The sequence below is a fragment of the Chrysochloris asiatica genome, unplaced genomic scaffold (assembly GCF_000296735.1).
Source record: "Chrysochloris asiatica unplaced genomic scaffold, ChrAsi1.0 scaffold00041, whole genome shotgun sequence".
NCBI lineage: Eukaryota > Metazoa > Chordata > Mammalia > Afrosoricida > Chrysochloridae > Chrysochloris > Chrysochloris asiatica.
In genome coordinates this window covers 16,753,845-16,770,418 of record NW_006408559.1, presented here as the reverse complement: position 1 = coordinate 16,770,418, position 16,574 = coordinate 16,753,845, and the positions used below count along the sequence as shown (strand labels likewise).

Sequence of the window (16,574 nt, the reverse complement as noted above, 5' to 3'; positions counted from 1 at the left end):
TATCCTACTGTGAAGAACAACTAAGAAGCTGTCAGCTATCACATAACATGGATGAACCTTGAGGACATTATGTTGAGTGAAATTAGTTAGTCACAAAAGGAGAAATACTACATAGGACCACTATTGTAAAAGACTAAGAAAAAGACCCCATGCTAAAAGTGGGTGGGGGATTCTTTGCTGGTTACTGGGATGTGGGAGGTGTGATGAGGGGAGGGAGGGGAAGGTGGAACACAGGGCAGGGATTAGACACAGAACAGTTTGGGTGCTGAGGAGGTGGGCAATACACTAGAAGGAGGAAAGGATGGGAAGAACAAGGCAGATGGAAAAACTATTAGGCAGGTTTGCATGCGCTAAGTGGGATAGAGGTAAATAATGATGTATGCACAACCTTGGAACAACAGGGCTATAGGATACAGGGATTGATACATGGTTGGAATGGGCAAAAGGGGGGAAATAATGTTAAGATGTTTGGCTGTCTTTTGAATCTTGGTTTCCCTTACATACTGTTATAAAATAGACACTTGAGGGGAAGAGAAAGGAATAGCCAGAAATATCACCACAAAAAGCTTGTAAGTCCATCTTCTGCTTAAAACTGATTGGAATACCTAAAATGAGGCTAAAACATGCCCAGTGAATGAGGTGTTCTGTGGAGCCTCTGAATTACATAAGATCATAGGTGGAATCCTGAACTCCATCCAGAATATGCTGAGGTAGGAAATTTCCACTGAGAAGGATGAGCAGACCAGCCTGGAGCAGCTAGAAGAACAGAAGATTCTTCTTGAAAGAAAGACCAACAGGAAAAATACAAAACAATAATGGCAGTTCTACTGACTATGACAAGAAAGAGCAAGTTGCTTGCCCAGGAGACATCAAAGCAAGTGATCAGGTTCCCTCAGAGTAAATCCCCTTCCAAGACTAAGACTCAGTGCAGACACACGAGTAGACACGCACTCTGACTGGTGACCATGTTGGTACCCAATAATTTGTGTGTCTGTGTGTGCATCCACACACGTGTATGTTTCTGCCTCTTTTTTTGGTTTAATTGCACTGGCTCTGGTCTCTAGTAAAATGTTTCAAACAAGAATTGGTGGTGGTGGTGATGTGCTGTGGAGTCAGTTCCTACTCATAGCAACCCTGTACAGGGTTTCCAAGGCTGTAAATCTTTACCAGGGCAGAAAGCCTCATCTTTCTCCCATGGAACAGCTCGTAGTTTTGAACTGCTGACCATGAGGTTAGCAGCCCGATTCTTAACCACTATGCTTAGACATCATTTAAAATAGACACTTGAGGGAGAGAGAAAGGAATAGCCAGAAATATCACCATAATAAGACTGTCTGGTAACTGACTGGAATAGCAAAAATGGGGCCACAACATGACCAGTGAAGAAGGCTTCCTGCAGAGCCTCTGCATTACATAAGACAAGAGGTGGAATCTTGAACTCCATCCAGAATCTTCTGACATGAGAAATTTCTACTCAAAAGGACAAGCAGACCATCCTGGAGAGGCTAGAAGAACAGAAGATACTTCGTGAAAGAAAGACCTACAGGAAAAATACAAAACAATAAAGGCAGTCTGACTGATTCCTACAAGAACAAGCAAGTTGCTCGTCCAGGAGACATCAAGCCAAGTTGTTGGGTCCCCTCAGGGCAAATCTCCTTCCAAGACTAAGACTCAATGGGAATACACACTCTGATTGGTGACCACATTCGTCATCGATAAGGGAAAGTGAGGGAAAAATAGCAATGAACTGGCAAGCTAAGCCCTACCATGTTCAATAGACACCTGTGAACCTGGGTGGAGACAGGGTTGGCCAGCAGTGTGACAAGACCTGGGGACTCCTGGACCCAGAGTCAGTGGCATAGCCACAGAGGACTAGAGTGGAGAGTGAAGCATTCAGCTTATAAGAAGAGAGGGCATATGCATGAGAACATCCACACTTGCAGATAATATCCACTTGACCTGGCTTCAGTGACTGGATGATCAGAGCTCAACTAGAAGAAGAAAGAAGAGAGGAAAAAAGAGTAATTTGATACAATTTGATGAACTTGACCTACACCTATGGATGCAGTAGCTCAAAAGTGGGAACACATCTTTATAGCAAGGATTATTCCCACCCCCTCCATACACAGAGTAGACAGGGATGGGCAACTTGGACATTGGCTACCCAAAATGGGGGGAGAGGGCTGCAAGGGCAAGAAGTGACTGACTTACAAGCTTTCAACAGAGAGCCTAGATACAGAGGGTGCAGAGGAAGGCAGAATCTCCACTGAGTAGTGTCCAATCTGTCTGGGTGGGTCTGATGAAAGGAAATGTGGATAGGTCTCTTGTGATACAATAGTGAATCATTGTTATCAGGACTGATTGTGAGGGTTGGAAATGTAAAGGTAGACGTTTTGTAGCAAAAGGAGGGAAGTGATTGACTTTGCAGTCTAGCAGCAGAGGTTGCTGAGACCATCAAAGGAGATGAGTGGAGAATGGGACTCTACCCAGAGAAGCAGTGACGCCAGAGATGGCGGCAAAGACGATGACATGGAGAGATGGAGCAGCTGGGGATTTTAGATCCAAAGAGGGAGAGGGGCTGTGTGTTGATGTCCAGGGGTGGGGAGGGGGAGCAGGCTTGTAGGTTGAATGATGATGCATGGGTGGGGGGGGATTGTAACCATGGCAATGAAATGATATACTATAGGATGAATGTAAAGGTAATGTTCTCCCATGTAAACTATCACATAACTCACAATAAAAAAAAAAAAAAAAAATTAGGCATCCTTGTTTTATTCCTCATTTTAAAAGGAAAAGAATTTCAGCATTTTGCTATTAAGTATGCTGTGTGCTATTTTGGTTTGGTTTGGTAAATTCTCTTTAAGGAAGCTTACTTCTTTTACTAGGTTGTAAAGAGTTTTAATATGAGCTGATGTAGAATTTTACCAAATACTTTTATTTTTTTTTTTTTGGCATTACTGAGATGACTTCATTATTTTTAACTCTTAATTTGTAAATATGAGGAATTATTTTCACTGTTAAGTTTAATAATTATTGCACGTGGGGGCTATATACAACTTCCTCATAATGTGTATTGTTTTATTTTGCTGGATTTCTTGTATTACTGTTGTCTTTAAGATAGTTATGCCTATGTTTGTGAGTAGAACTACACTGGGATCTTCTGTTTCATAACGTTTGTCTCAGGTTTTGCATCAAGATTATGCTAGCCTTCTAACACAAAATGAGGGATATTACCTTCTTTTCTATCTTTACATAGAATTTTTATGTATGAGTATTGTACACACTCATTTTTATGTATGATTGATGTATCGTGTAGCATGGCTTTACCTTCAAGTAGTAGAACCCCAAAACAACCCGCTGCCATTGATTTGGTCCAGGCTCATAATGACCCTGTATAGGGTTTAAGAAGATAAAAGTCTTTACTGGAGAAGAAACCCTCATCTTTCTCCTATTGACTGGCTGGTGGGTTTGAACTGCTAAATGTTAATAGTCTTTTGGCTTATCACTAAGAAGACTACCCTAAAATGGTATAAACAGTAATAAGGTTTATTTTCTCATTTTATAAGAAGTCTAACGACAGAGACCACTGGAATGATGAATTCTGGGGCTCAGATTGGCATCCAGGAACACAGTATCATGAGGTCCAAGCTCACACTCTCAGGCTAGTTGAAACCACCCATCACATTGACCTTTGTTTCCACAGCACTCTCCGCAGGGCACCCTTCACCTCTGCATTTCTCAGACTGTAGATCAGGGGGTTGAGCATGGGGTTGAAAAGGCTGTAGAACAGGGATAAAACCTTCCTCTGTTCTTGTGAATGGCTGGATTTGGGGGTCATATACAGGACAATGGCGCTGCCAAAGAAGAGCCCGACCACACAGAGGTGGGAGGAGCAGGTGGAGAAGGCTTTTTTGCGTCCCTCCCCAGACTGGATCTTCAGGATGGCAAAGAGGATTCGAGTGTAGGAGACTAGCACCAGGCAGAGGGGCCCCACTAAAACACACACAGAACCAGCGAAAAGGACCACTTGGTTGACTCTGGTGTCTGCACAGGCCAACTTGAACACTGACATGATTTGACAGAAGAAGTGGTTGATTGTCCGTGGGCCACAAAAGGGAAGTCTCAGGATGAGTGTGATATGGACGAGAGACAAGAGAAAGCTAAATACCCAACAAGTTGTGGCAAGACCCGTGCACACTCTCCAGCTCATGATGATGGTGTATCGCAAGGGATGACAGATGGCCACATATCTGTCATAGGACATCACCACTAAAATCATACATTCTGTGGCAGCAAAAGCCAGATACAAAAACGTCTGAAGTATGCATGGACCAAAGGCCATGGTTTTCTTCTGCATCACAAAGTTTGCCAGCATCTTAGGCACAGTGCTTGAGGCATAGGACATGTCAATGACAGCCAGGTGAGAGAGGAAGAAGTACATGGGAGTATGGAGTCGAGAGTCCAGCCAGATGAGGCCCAGGATGGCACCATTCCCCATCATGGTGAGGCTGTAAAATAGCAAGAATAACCCAAAGAGGAGATACTCGAGCACGGGATCGACCTGGAATCCCAGCAGGCTGACTTCTGTGATCCATGTCTGGTTGCTGCTCATCCTCTTGTAAAGAGCTAATACAATGATGCACTTACGAGAGAAATTCCAAAGCTGAAGTAGAAAGCAGCACAAGATATACGTGTTATAGAGTGAGACTTTACGCCAGAGACCACAATCAGTGATTCTTGAGTCCCATCCAGCCCTAAGGCCTACATTGTTGACCAGCAAATCCTGCATTAATTTTGTTTCACAAGTTTTGTGGTCTATAATAGAATCGATAGCTTCTCGTGGAAGCTGGGTGGCATAACGGTTAAGTGTTAATTGAAAGGTTGGTAATTTGAACCTACTTGGTGTGATGCCATAGGTTAAGCATTTGACCTCAAAGTTGGTTTGAACCACAAGGTTGGCAGTTCAAACTCATGAGCAACTCCTCGGAAACCCTATACAAGGTTGCTATGAGTCGGAATTGACTAGATGGCATTTAATAACAACAAGAAGCTGATCTATGGGATAAAGAACTGACAATTGGCTCCCATACAGATTACAGCCTAGGAAACCCTACTAGACAGTTCTACCCTGCCATGTAGGGTCACCTTGAGTCAGAATGAACTTAATGGCATTTAACTCTATACAGGGTCACTGTAGGTTGGAATTGACTTGACGGCACTTAACAAGAACAGCAATATAGCTTAATTTGTCTCTTAAGAAATCTTTGTTGGATTATTTTTTAATTTAATTTCTCTAGGATTTAGAGAAAAATTTAAAAGCTCCAACAGTAATAGAAAATTATCTACTTAAGAATAACAATTCAGGAATTCAAGTAGTCATCTCATCACCAGGAAAGAGTCTGAAGACAATATCTTTGATGTGTCAATACAGACAGAATGTATCAATCTAATATATTATATCTACAAGATGCTCTTGGATGAAACAGACCAAAATAATACATTTCTGGATATGTAATCATAGGGTGTTCAGGACCTACTGGTGCTGAGTTCATTATTAATATACATTCCTCAATAAGAATGAAAGGAAGCCAAGAAGTAAGTCAAACAAACAAAAACAATATAAAACCCCAAACCAAACCAACTATCATTGAGTCAGTTCTGACTAATGTTGACCCTCTATAGCCCCCTTGTGGCGCTGTGGGCTAATGTGCTCAACTGAAAGGTCGGTTTGGACTGCAAGCTTACCAGCCACTCCTCGGAAACCCCATACAGGGTTGCTATGAGTCGGAACAGCGTAGACCCTGGTGTGGTGCTGTAGGATAAGCTCTGGACCTGAAGGTCAGTTTGAACTACAAGGTTGGTGGTTCAAACTTAACAGCTGCCTCTCAGAAGCCCTATACAGGGTTGCTATGAGTCAAAACCAACTCAATGGCACTTAATAATAAGAGTTTCCAAGTCTGTAAATTGTTGGGGAGCAGACAGATTCATCGCTTTCCCATGGAGCCATTGGTGGATTTAAAATGCCTGTCTTAATAGCATACCTTGATAAATTTTATTATCTATGGAATCGAATGGGAGTGGGTAGGTTCATACAATAAGCACTAGACTGTGAACTGCAAGGTCCATGGTTAGATCCGGCTAGGTATTGCGAGGGAGAAAGATGAATCTTTTCGCTTTCCCTAAGCTTCAAAGCTTCTAAGCTTCAGAAGGTCTATACAGGACTCGAACATAATTATTTTTGTGTGCAAACTGTTAATATTTAAAAACAATAAGAAATGTAATCCTTAAAGGAAATGTTTGCTAAATAGTTCAAGAGTGTTAATATTCTTGAAAAGAATTGAAATACTGAAAAAGTTCAAATTTGTTAGAATGTTCTATTATTGTTGGGTTTAAATAATTAAATCACCTAAAGAATGGACAGAAATGATGATTTCTAAGATGAAAGTGAAACAAGCAACCAATGCTTTTTAAAAATCACTTCAGTAGAAAACAGAGGGGAAAAGGGAAGAAACAGGAAGTAAAAAAATTGCTTGACAGATAGAAAACACAAAACCAGGTAGTAGAAACATGTTGTTATTGCCACTGAGTCGGTTCTGACCCATAGTGACCCTGTATAGAGTTTCCAAGGAGCAGTTGGTGAACTTGAACCACTGAGCTTCTCTGGCTGAAGGATATTTTGGGGATATAGCAGGAAAAGATGGTTCCTTAACAGGCGAAGAAGGGAAAGATAGGTCATAGGGCAAGTTACATGACACTCTGGAGTCACATTCTTCATTTATAAATAGAAGAAACAGGCTTGGTTGGGTTTTATGTCCCTTTGGGTGGGCACACAGATCCAGGGACATCTACTGCCATATGTGTGACCAGGAGGGGACAGGTCTGATAGGAGTTAGAGATATATGTTCTGACAGAGTGGACATCAGATGTCACTCTGTGGTCCAGAAGGGTAAGGAAGGCATCCACATGAATGAGTCTTCCTTTCTCCTTCTTAAATCTGATCATTTCTGCTAGCCTCCTGTCCTTCTCTTCTGCGATAACCATCAGCCAGTATCAATGATTACTTACACACAGAGGAACAATTTCTGGTCTTTCCCACAGATTGGGTTAGGATCCCCAGGAACACACAGAAATGGGCAGCATTGGAGCTGAATTGCCTACTCCCTGAGACAGGGTCAGTGAGCACTTGCTGAAAGCCCTTTCCTGTCCCAATGGCTAGGACCAGCTGCTGCGGGGCCTTTGTGAAGGTTCTAGATGGAAAGCTTTGTAGTCTGACCATTTGAGACCAACCCATTCCCCAGTGACATACCTAAGCATCTTCCCACCCTTCCTTATCCTGTCTACCAAACAGTATGGAACGTACCCTCCTCTTGGCTGTCCAGCTTTGTTTTCCATGATGGAGTTTATGCAAAGAAGCCAGAACTCAGGAAGAATGGAGGGCAGTTTATACTCTGCAGGATCTTGGCATGAATTTCATCAGCTCTAGGCCATACTTTATGGTTTATGTCACATAGCACAGTTCCCAAGTATTTGGATTTATTGTGGTCTGATTGTCCAATGTTTCTACTTGTGGAAAGGTTAAGATTTCCTGGTGTGATAAATGTGACTCCCCAGGGAGCTTGTTAAGGCAGCCCCTCAAAGGAATATATCCTCCCAATGGAGAGAACTATATTGATCTCATTAAAAGTGTTACTGTGAAATGAATTATCAAAAATTTCCACTGCAAACATTTTTTTTCTAACTTAGAACACATAGAGACTGAATCCTCTTCCATTTGTGTGTATCCCCCCTTTACAGACTTGTGGTCACTCGCTAATTCTTGGTTCATTTTTATAACACTCCACCCCCAAATATACACCTGCATTTACAGTGAGCATTTTCTTAATCTCTTAGTTCTAAGCATGGATCTGTTAAATGAAGTTTGGATGCCAACTGTCTTTCCCACACCAACACATATTATAATGACTGCTATGTTGTTGTTAGGTGCCATCAAGTTGGTTCCAACACATAGCAACCCTATCTATGTACAACAGAACAAAACGCTGCCCAGTCCAGCGCCTCACAATTGCTGCTGCACTCAAGATCATTGCTGCTGCCACTGTGCCAATCCATTTCACTGGGGGGCTCCATATTTTTCTCTGATTATCCACTTTATCAAGTATGATTTCCTTCTCCAGGAACTGGTCTCTCCTGATAATATGGCTGAAATATGAGAGATGAAGTCTTGTCACTCTAGCTTTTAAGGAGGGCTCTGACATCACTGCTTCCAACACAGATTAGTTTGTTCTTCTGGTAGTCCATGGGACCTTTAATATTCTCCAATACCATAACTCAAATGTTTCAATTCCGCTACTATCTGTCTTATTGTTCAACTTTCATGATAATAATAATATGTTGTTATTAGGTGTCATCAAGTCAGTACTGACTAATAGCAACCTTATGTACAACAGAACGAAACACTGCCCAGTCCTGGGCCAACCTCCCATGCTTGAGCCCATTGATGCTGCCACTTTGCAAATCCATCTCATTGGGGGTCTTCCTCTTTTTCTCTTACCCTCCACCTTACCAAACATGATATCCTTCTCCAGTGACTGGTCCCTCCTTGACAATATGTCTGAAGTATGAGAGATGAAGTTTGGCCATCCTGGCCTCCAAGGAGCACTCTGGCTGCACTTCTTCCAACACAGATCTGTTGGTTCTTTTGGCAGCCCATGACACTTTCAATATTCTCCTTCAACACCACAACTCAATGTAATATTTGGCTCTCATGGACATGTTTTAATTTTCTTCAGCTTCAGTCTGAACGAGAATATTAGCAATTGATGTCCTATTGCACAGCGGTCCCTGGACTTGTTTTGACTGATCATATTGAGTGTTTTCATAGTCTCTTCCTACAAACATAATCAATTTAATTCATTGTATTTCATTTGGTTAGTTCCATGTATGCAGTCATGGTTCATGCTGCTGAAAAAGGTAGTATTTGCAATGAAGAAGTCATTGATCGTCCAAAATTCAGTCATGTTATCTACGGTATCTTTTCATCACCAAAGCCATAGTCCGCAACTACAGATGCTTCCTTTTACTTTCTATTTTGCATTCCAACCACCAGTAATTATCAATGCATTTTCATTGCTTGTTTCATCAATTTGAGACTGAAGAAATTAGTAGAATATTATCACTGGTTTTAATGGTTGGGTGCATGAATTTGAATAATAGTTGTATTAATAAGTCTTTCTTGTAGGTATATGGATACTATTCTATCACAGACAGCATTATACTTCAGAATAGATCTTGGAATGCTTTTTTTGATGATGAATGTGATGCCATTCCTCTTCAATTTGTCATTCCCAGTATAGTAAACAATGTGATTAGCCAATTCAAATAGCTAACGTCAGTTGATTTCACCTCATTAATGTCTAAGATATCAGTCTTTATGTGTTCCAGTTCATTTCTGATGACTTCTAATTTTCATAGATTTATACTTCATACATATATTTGTCCTTCAAAATACAGATACCATCTCAAGAACAGATTTGATGTATTAGACACTACTGACTGAAAACCAGAAGATTTATGAATTATATTAAGAACAACATACATGAAGAAAGAAAAAGGTCATTTAAAAAGTCTGGAAATAAAAGATGAAAATGGATGTCAGAAGAGACTCTGAAACTTGCTCTTGAATGTAGAAAGTAAAACAGATGGAAGAAATATGAAATAAAAATGCTTAACGTAAAATTTCAAATGGTAACTCAAGAAGACAACTGAAGTACTATAATGAAATGTGCAAAGATCTGGAGTTAGAAAATCAAAAGGGGAAAAACAAACTCAGCCTTTCTCAATCTGGAAGAACTGAAGAAAAAATTCAAGCCTTGACTGACAATATTGAAGGATTCTTCGGCTCCACGGCACATACCACCACCCCATAGGCAAATTGGAGTCCTGGTGTTGTGCTGTAGCATAAGCATTGGACTATACAATCAATTTGAACTGCAAATTCGGTGGTTCACTCATCAGTTGCTCCTTGGAAACCCTATTCAGTGTTACTATGAGTTGGAACTGACTGGCTGACACTTAACAATAACCATTGGCAGAATATTGAATTAGGCAGTGAGCAGCAAAAGATGGTGGAAGAAATACACAGTCACTGTACTAAAAATAATTGTTCAATGTTCAATAATTTTATGAGGTACCATAAGATCAAGAATGAATGGTACTGAAGAAAGCAGTCCAAGCTGCACTGAAGGCATTGGAGGAATAAAAAGGTCCAGTAATTGACAAAATACAAATTGAGATGTTTCAATGAACTGATGCATCATTGATGGCCCTCATCTATGTGTTCCAAAAAAATTGGAAGATAGCTACCTGGTTAACCAATTGGGAGATATCCATATTTGTCTCCATTCTAAATAAAGGTGACCCAATAGAATGCAGAAATCATAGAACAATTCCATTGATATCACATGCAAGTATTATTTTGCTGACGATATCTCAAAAGGGTTGTAATATTACATTGAATGGGAGCTGCCAGAAATTCAAGTTGAGGACGTGAAACTAGGGATATCATTGTTGACATCAGGTGGATCTTGACTGAAAGCAGAGAATACCAGAAAGATGCTTACTTGTGCTTTATGACTATGCAAAGACACTTGACCATGGAGGTCATTACAAACTATGGATAACATTGCAAAAAATAGTAATTCTATAACATACACTGATAGTACTCATGAGGAACCTGTACATAGACTAAGAGGGATACTGAATGGTTTAAAATCCATACAGGTGTGTGTCAGTCAATTTGTATGCTGAGCAAATTATCCAAAAAATGGATTAGATGAATAAAATGTGGCAGCAGGATTGCAGGAAGATTCATTAGCAAGCTGCTATATGCAGATGACACAACCTTGCTTGCTGGGAGCGAAGAGGATTTGAAATGATTACTGATGAAATAAAGACTTCAGTATGATTTCTGCCTCAATGTGAAGAAAACAAAGATCCTCATAACTGAACTAATAAATAACATCATGATAAATGGATGAGAGATTGAAGTTGTTAAAGACTTCATTTTGTTTGCATCCACAATCAACACTCATAGAAAGAAGAGTCAAGAAATCAAAAGACATATAGCATTAGGCAAATTTGCTGCATAAGTCCTCTTTAAAGGGTTGGCGCAAGATCAGGCAGTGTTTTGTTCTGTTGTGCATAAGGTCTCTATGTGTCCACATAAATGGAAGCAGACCACACGCCCAAAGAAACTTCCTTTTGATTGATTGGTTTCTCATAGCAGATCTCATGATTGAGGTGGTTACATTATATTAGATCTCATTATAGAACATGACTACATCTTAACTGAGAATCCTGGCCCAGCCAACTTGGCATACAATTTTAGTCATCACACCAGTGAAGGTATCTGCTCCTGAGATTATCCTGTGAAGTGTTTTGCATTATCAGTTCATTATTTTTACTTGTTATAGGTCTATTCACATTTTCTATTTCTTCCTGAGTCAACTCTTATACTGTTTCTCTTTCTAGGAATTTGTCCATTTTCTCTAACCCACTGCCATCAAGTTGAGTCCAGCTCACAGAAACTCTGTAACAGAGTGAGTAGAAGGGTCTCTAGAGTTTCTGAGATTGTAATTCTTTACAAGGCAAACAGCCTTCTCTTTCTCCTGTGGAACAGCTGTTGAGTTTGAACCACCAACCTTGTGGTCAGCAGCTCAATACCTTACCCACAGCACTATTAGAGCTTCCTCCCCTTTTATCTTGGTAATTAATTGGTTGGCATAAATTTGTTCACATTATTCCTTATAATCATTTTTCTCCCTATAATATCAGTAGTAATGTCCCCTCTTTCACTTGTAATTTTAGTGATTTTTATCTTCTCTCTTCTTTCCTGGTCACTCTAGTGACAGTTTTGTCCTTTTTTAAAATTTATTTGTTTTTGCACTTTTCAAAAGAGCAATTTTTGATTTTGTTAATTTGTTTTATTACAGGTTATCAAATCCAATGACTTATACTAGTCTTTAAAATTTTCTCCCTCTACTTGGACGTTGATTTATGGTGTTGGGAAAGACTGTTGAAAGCACCATGGACTACTAGAAGAACCAACAAATCTGTGTTGGAAGCAGTATAGCCAGAATGCTCTTTGGAAGCCAGGATGCTGAGACATTGTCTTCCGTACTTCAGACATATTATCAGGAGGGACCAGTCCCTGGAAAAGCATATCATGTTTGGTAAAGTGGAGGGTCAGTGAAAAAGAAGAAGACCCCCAATGAGATGGATTGGCACAGTAGTAGCAGCAATGGGCTCAAGTCTAGCAACAACTGTGAGGATGGTGTAGGACCAGGCAGTATTTCATTCAGTTGTGCATAAGGTTTCTGAGTCGGAACCTACGTGATGACACCTAGCAACAACAACAGCAACTTGGATTGGGCTTAGTTTGTTCTTTTTCTAATTTCTTAACGTACTGGGTGAGCTTATTGCCTTTAGATCGTTCTTGTTTTACAATACAGGCATTTTCAGTTATATTTCTCCCTCTGCTTAACTGAAACCCATATATTTTGCTATGTTCTGTTTCATTTTTATTTATCTTAAAGTATTTTTAAATTTTTCCTTATAACTTCTTTGGACCCATTGAAGATTTTAACCAATTGCTGCCAAGTCAATTCCAACTCATAGCAATCCTATAGGTCAGAGGAGAACTGTCCCATAAGGTATCCAAGGCTGTCAGTCTTTACAGAAGTCAATTGCTACGTTTATGTCCTGTAGAGTGGTTGTGGGTTGGAACTGCCAACTTTTCAGTTCTCAGAAGAGCACTTAACCACCGCACCACCAGTGCTCATTACTGAACTTTTAGAGTATGTAATTTACATATATTTATTGTTGTTGTTGTTGTTGTGTGCCGTGGAGTCGGTTCCGACTCATAGCGACCCTGCACAGGGTTTCCGACGCTGTTAATCTTTACGGGAGCAGAACACCTCATCGTTTTCCCATGGAGCAGCTGGTAGTTTCGAACTGCTGACCTTGTGGTTCACAGCCCAATTCGTAACCACTATGAGTCCTTCTAATTTCGTTCTATCATTGATTTTATCATTTTATTTTAAATCATAAAACTGTCTTTGTAGGATTTCAACTATTCTTGTATAATAATCTACTGTAGCGTAGTGGTTACGAATCGGGCTGCGAACCTTAAGGTCAGCGGTTCGAAACTACCAGCTGCACCGCGGGAGAAAGATGAGGCTTTCTACTCCTGTAAAGATTTACCCCCTCGGAAACCCTATATAGGGTCGCTATGGGTCGGAACCGACTCGATGGCACATAACAACAACAACAACTAGTCAATTCAGTTAGTTTTAGTTTCATGTATTTTGAGTCTGTTTTCAGGAATGGCTCTGTAGGATAAAGTCCTAAAGCTTAAGGTCAGTTTGAACCACAAAGTCAGCAGTTCAAACTCACCAGCCACTCCTTGGAAATTGTATACAAGGCTGTTATGAATCGGAACTGACTTGACGGTGCTTAACAACAGCAAACAGCAATGTTTGTAATTGCTGTACAATCATAACAGATTAACACCCTTTACCATTATAAAACCAGCTGTATTGTCTGTAGTAAAAATTGTCTTGAAGTCTTTTTTTGTATAATATTACTATAACCACTCCATTCCTCTTTTGGGTACTGTTTGCATGATATATCCTTTTACTGACAACGTATTCATGTCTTTGAATATAAATGATCTCTTGGAGAAAACAAACATATAGTTTACTAATGGTTTTGCTTTACAACAACAACAACAAAAACCCACTTCTGTCATTCTCCTTAGTTTGAAAATTAATATATAAGTTCCATAATTGAAGTATCCCCAGTGTTTAATTGAAGTCTTGACACTGCAGGATAGTGCACTGGACCATAAAGTTAACGGTTTGAGGCACAAGGTCTGTGGTTCAAACCCACAGCCACTCCTCAGAAACCCTCTACAAGGTCACTATAAGTAGAACCAACTCGATGGCACTCAACAACAACAAATATTTAATTAAATATATAACTTGAGAAAAAGTTGAAAACCAAAGTCTCTGTATACATTTGACGTCCTTTCTCATTACTTCTTAATGTCTTTCTAACATTTTACAATTAAGTGCTGGTGTTTCATATTTGTGCAAAATGATTATTTTTGCTTACCTCAATTATCTTGATTTAAAATTAAATTATTCCTGACACATGCTGCTATTGGTTTTAAGTGCCATCGACTTGGCTTCATACAGGGTTTCTGAAGAGTGGCTGGTGGGTTTGAACCACTGACCTTGAGGTGAACAGTCCAGGGCTTACCTTAAAGCTCCACACCAGGATTCCTTCCTAACAGATACAGTTACTGTATCACTGAGCCATTCTTCATCAAACGTTCTAGTCTGTTCTTATTTGTCAAGACAGTTTGTCCAAGTTTTAAAGATCTTTCGTAAGAGACAATCAGCCAAATAAATGAGCTCAATTGTAGTTCTTCCTAGGGCTCTCAGTTTCTCTGCCAACTGGCTTTAACCCCTCCGCTGTACTTCCCCTGGAGAAAAGACTGCAATAAATCTATATATTTGTTAGCATGGCATCGTCTTAGAAATTCCATCCCCCCCCTTGCTTCATAATTACATTCTGAATTCTTTCTCCCTTGAATCCATAGTTTGCATTCTTGATCATTTAAGTTGATTGATGCTCATGGTGTGGCACTGCGGGTTAAAGCACTGGACTGTAAAGTCAGTTTGAAATGCAAGGTAGGTGGTTCAAACTTACCAGTCACTCCTCAGACACCCTATACAGGGTTGCTATGGGTCGGAACTGACTCAAAGGCACTTACCAACAACATGCTTTAGAAAGCATCATGAATTGTTGTAACCATGCATGTAATCACTTTTAGATGAAGACATTTAAAGGAGGTGACAATTGCCACCTATCAACTTATTTAAATAACAACTAGGTTATCAATGCCTAGATCTTACATAGTCTCAGATGCAAGGCCATACTTTATCAAGTTTTGTCTACAAGTACGACTTACAAAGCAACAATTAAAATATATATAAATTTATTACATCTTACTCAGAACATCTTGCACAATCATATTAAAAGTGTGTGTTCAGTGTAGCCCTTAGTAAGATATTTTATTTTACTTGTGAAACACTGACCTTTGTTTCTAGGAGAAGAAAATAAAATGAACTTTCTTGGGAGACATTCACAGAACAATGTCAAGACGATGAAAAGAATGCCCTAGAGCTTCTTTCTGTTTCTATATCAGGTGTGGGTATTGGATGAAGTGGTTTTGCCAATCCTTTAAACCCAATTAGTTTATTAGTCCATAAATATTTCATGAAGTTCTCACCTTTTCAAGCGCCCTCTTCAGGGCAACTTTGATTTCTTTGTTCCTCAGACTGTAGATCAGGGGGTTGAGCATGGGGTTGAAAATACTGTGGAACAGGAGGAGATATTTCTTCTGCTCCTTGGGATTCCCATATCTGGGTCCAACATACATGATAATGGCCGTGCCATAAAAGAGTCCAACCACACAGAGGTGGGAGGAGCAGGTGGAGAAGGCTTTCTGGCGCCCCTCCCCAGACTGGATCCTTAGGATGGCACATAGAATATGAATGTAGGATATCACAATGGAGGAGAAGGGCCCCACCAGCACAGACATGGCCCCAGCCAACACCATGATCTCGTTAATGTGGGTGTCTGCACAGGCAAGTTTCAGAACAGCTATGATTTCACAGAAAAAGTGATCAACCCTCTGAGGTCCACAGAAGGGCAGTGGTAGAAGTAATGTTAGGTGTATCAGGGCCATGAGGACTCCTATGGTCCAGGAGGTCACTGCCAGCGTGATGCAGAGCCTCCAGCTCATGATGGCGGAGTACCGGAGGGGGTGGCAGATGGCCACGTAGCGATCGTATGACATCACCACCAGGAGAAGACATTCTGCGTTGGCAAAAGTTAAAAAGAGGAAGGTCTGTGTGATGCAGCCAGCAAAGGAGATGGGTGTGGTGGGGCTCAGGAGGTTCACCAGCATCTGGGGCACTGTGTTGCAGGCATAGGACATGTCAACGACCGCCAGGTGGGAGAGGAAGAAGTACATGGGGGTGTGCAGTCTGGGGTCCAGACAGATGAGCCCCAGGATGGTGCCGTTCCCCAGCAGGGTGAAGGTGTAGAGCAGGGAGAAGAGCCCATAGAGGAGCAGCTGGATCCTGGAGCTGAGAGGAAACCCCAGGAGAAAGAATTCCGTGACTACTGTCTGATTGTCATGCATTTCCCTGGAATGAGACAATGGGGCTCATCAAGCCTGCAGGTCTGAGGAAGCATCGAAAACAGCACGACTGTTTCATAGGAAAAAGAAACACTTCCAATAAGATTTTTGGTGTGGCACTGTTGGACAAGCACTGGACTCCAAGGTGGGTGGTTCAAGCTCACCAACCATCCTCGGAAACCCTATACAGGGTCGCTATGACTTAAGAACGATTAACAACAGTCACTAAGTGAAAACTGTGCGTTCTAGATGAGGGAGAAGAAGACATTTTATCACCGATGATCATTTTATCGCTAGTATTCCA

The 16,574-nt window shown here is 40.7% G+C and overlaps 1 protein-coding gene and 1 pseudogene across 1 annotated transcript; both read right to left on the bottom strand.

Moving 5' to 3' along the window:
- Positions 1-3,679: 3,679 nt before the first annotated feature.
- On the bottom strand, positions 3,680-4,612 carry LOC102839550 (olfactory receptor 2A12-like). Its single transcript, XM_006861201.1, has one exon. The coding sequence runs from the start codon at positions 4,610-4,612 to the stop codon at positions 3,680-3,682; it is 933 nt and encodes a 310-aa protein (XP_006861263.1).
- A 10,704-nt stretch (positions 4,613-15,316) lies between these two features.
- On the bottom strand, positions 15,317-16,273 carry LOC102821662 (annotated as a pseudogene).
- Positions 16,274-16,574: the final 301 nt, after the last annotated feature.

Bases quoted from the DNA above. Each gene is read 5' to 3' on its own strand.
- LOC102839550 (XM_006861201.1), bottom strand. From the start codon at position 4,612: ATGAGCAGCAACCAGACATGGATCACAGAAGTCAGCCTGCTGGGATTC.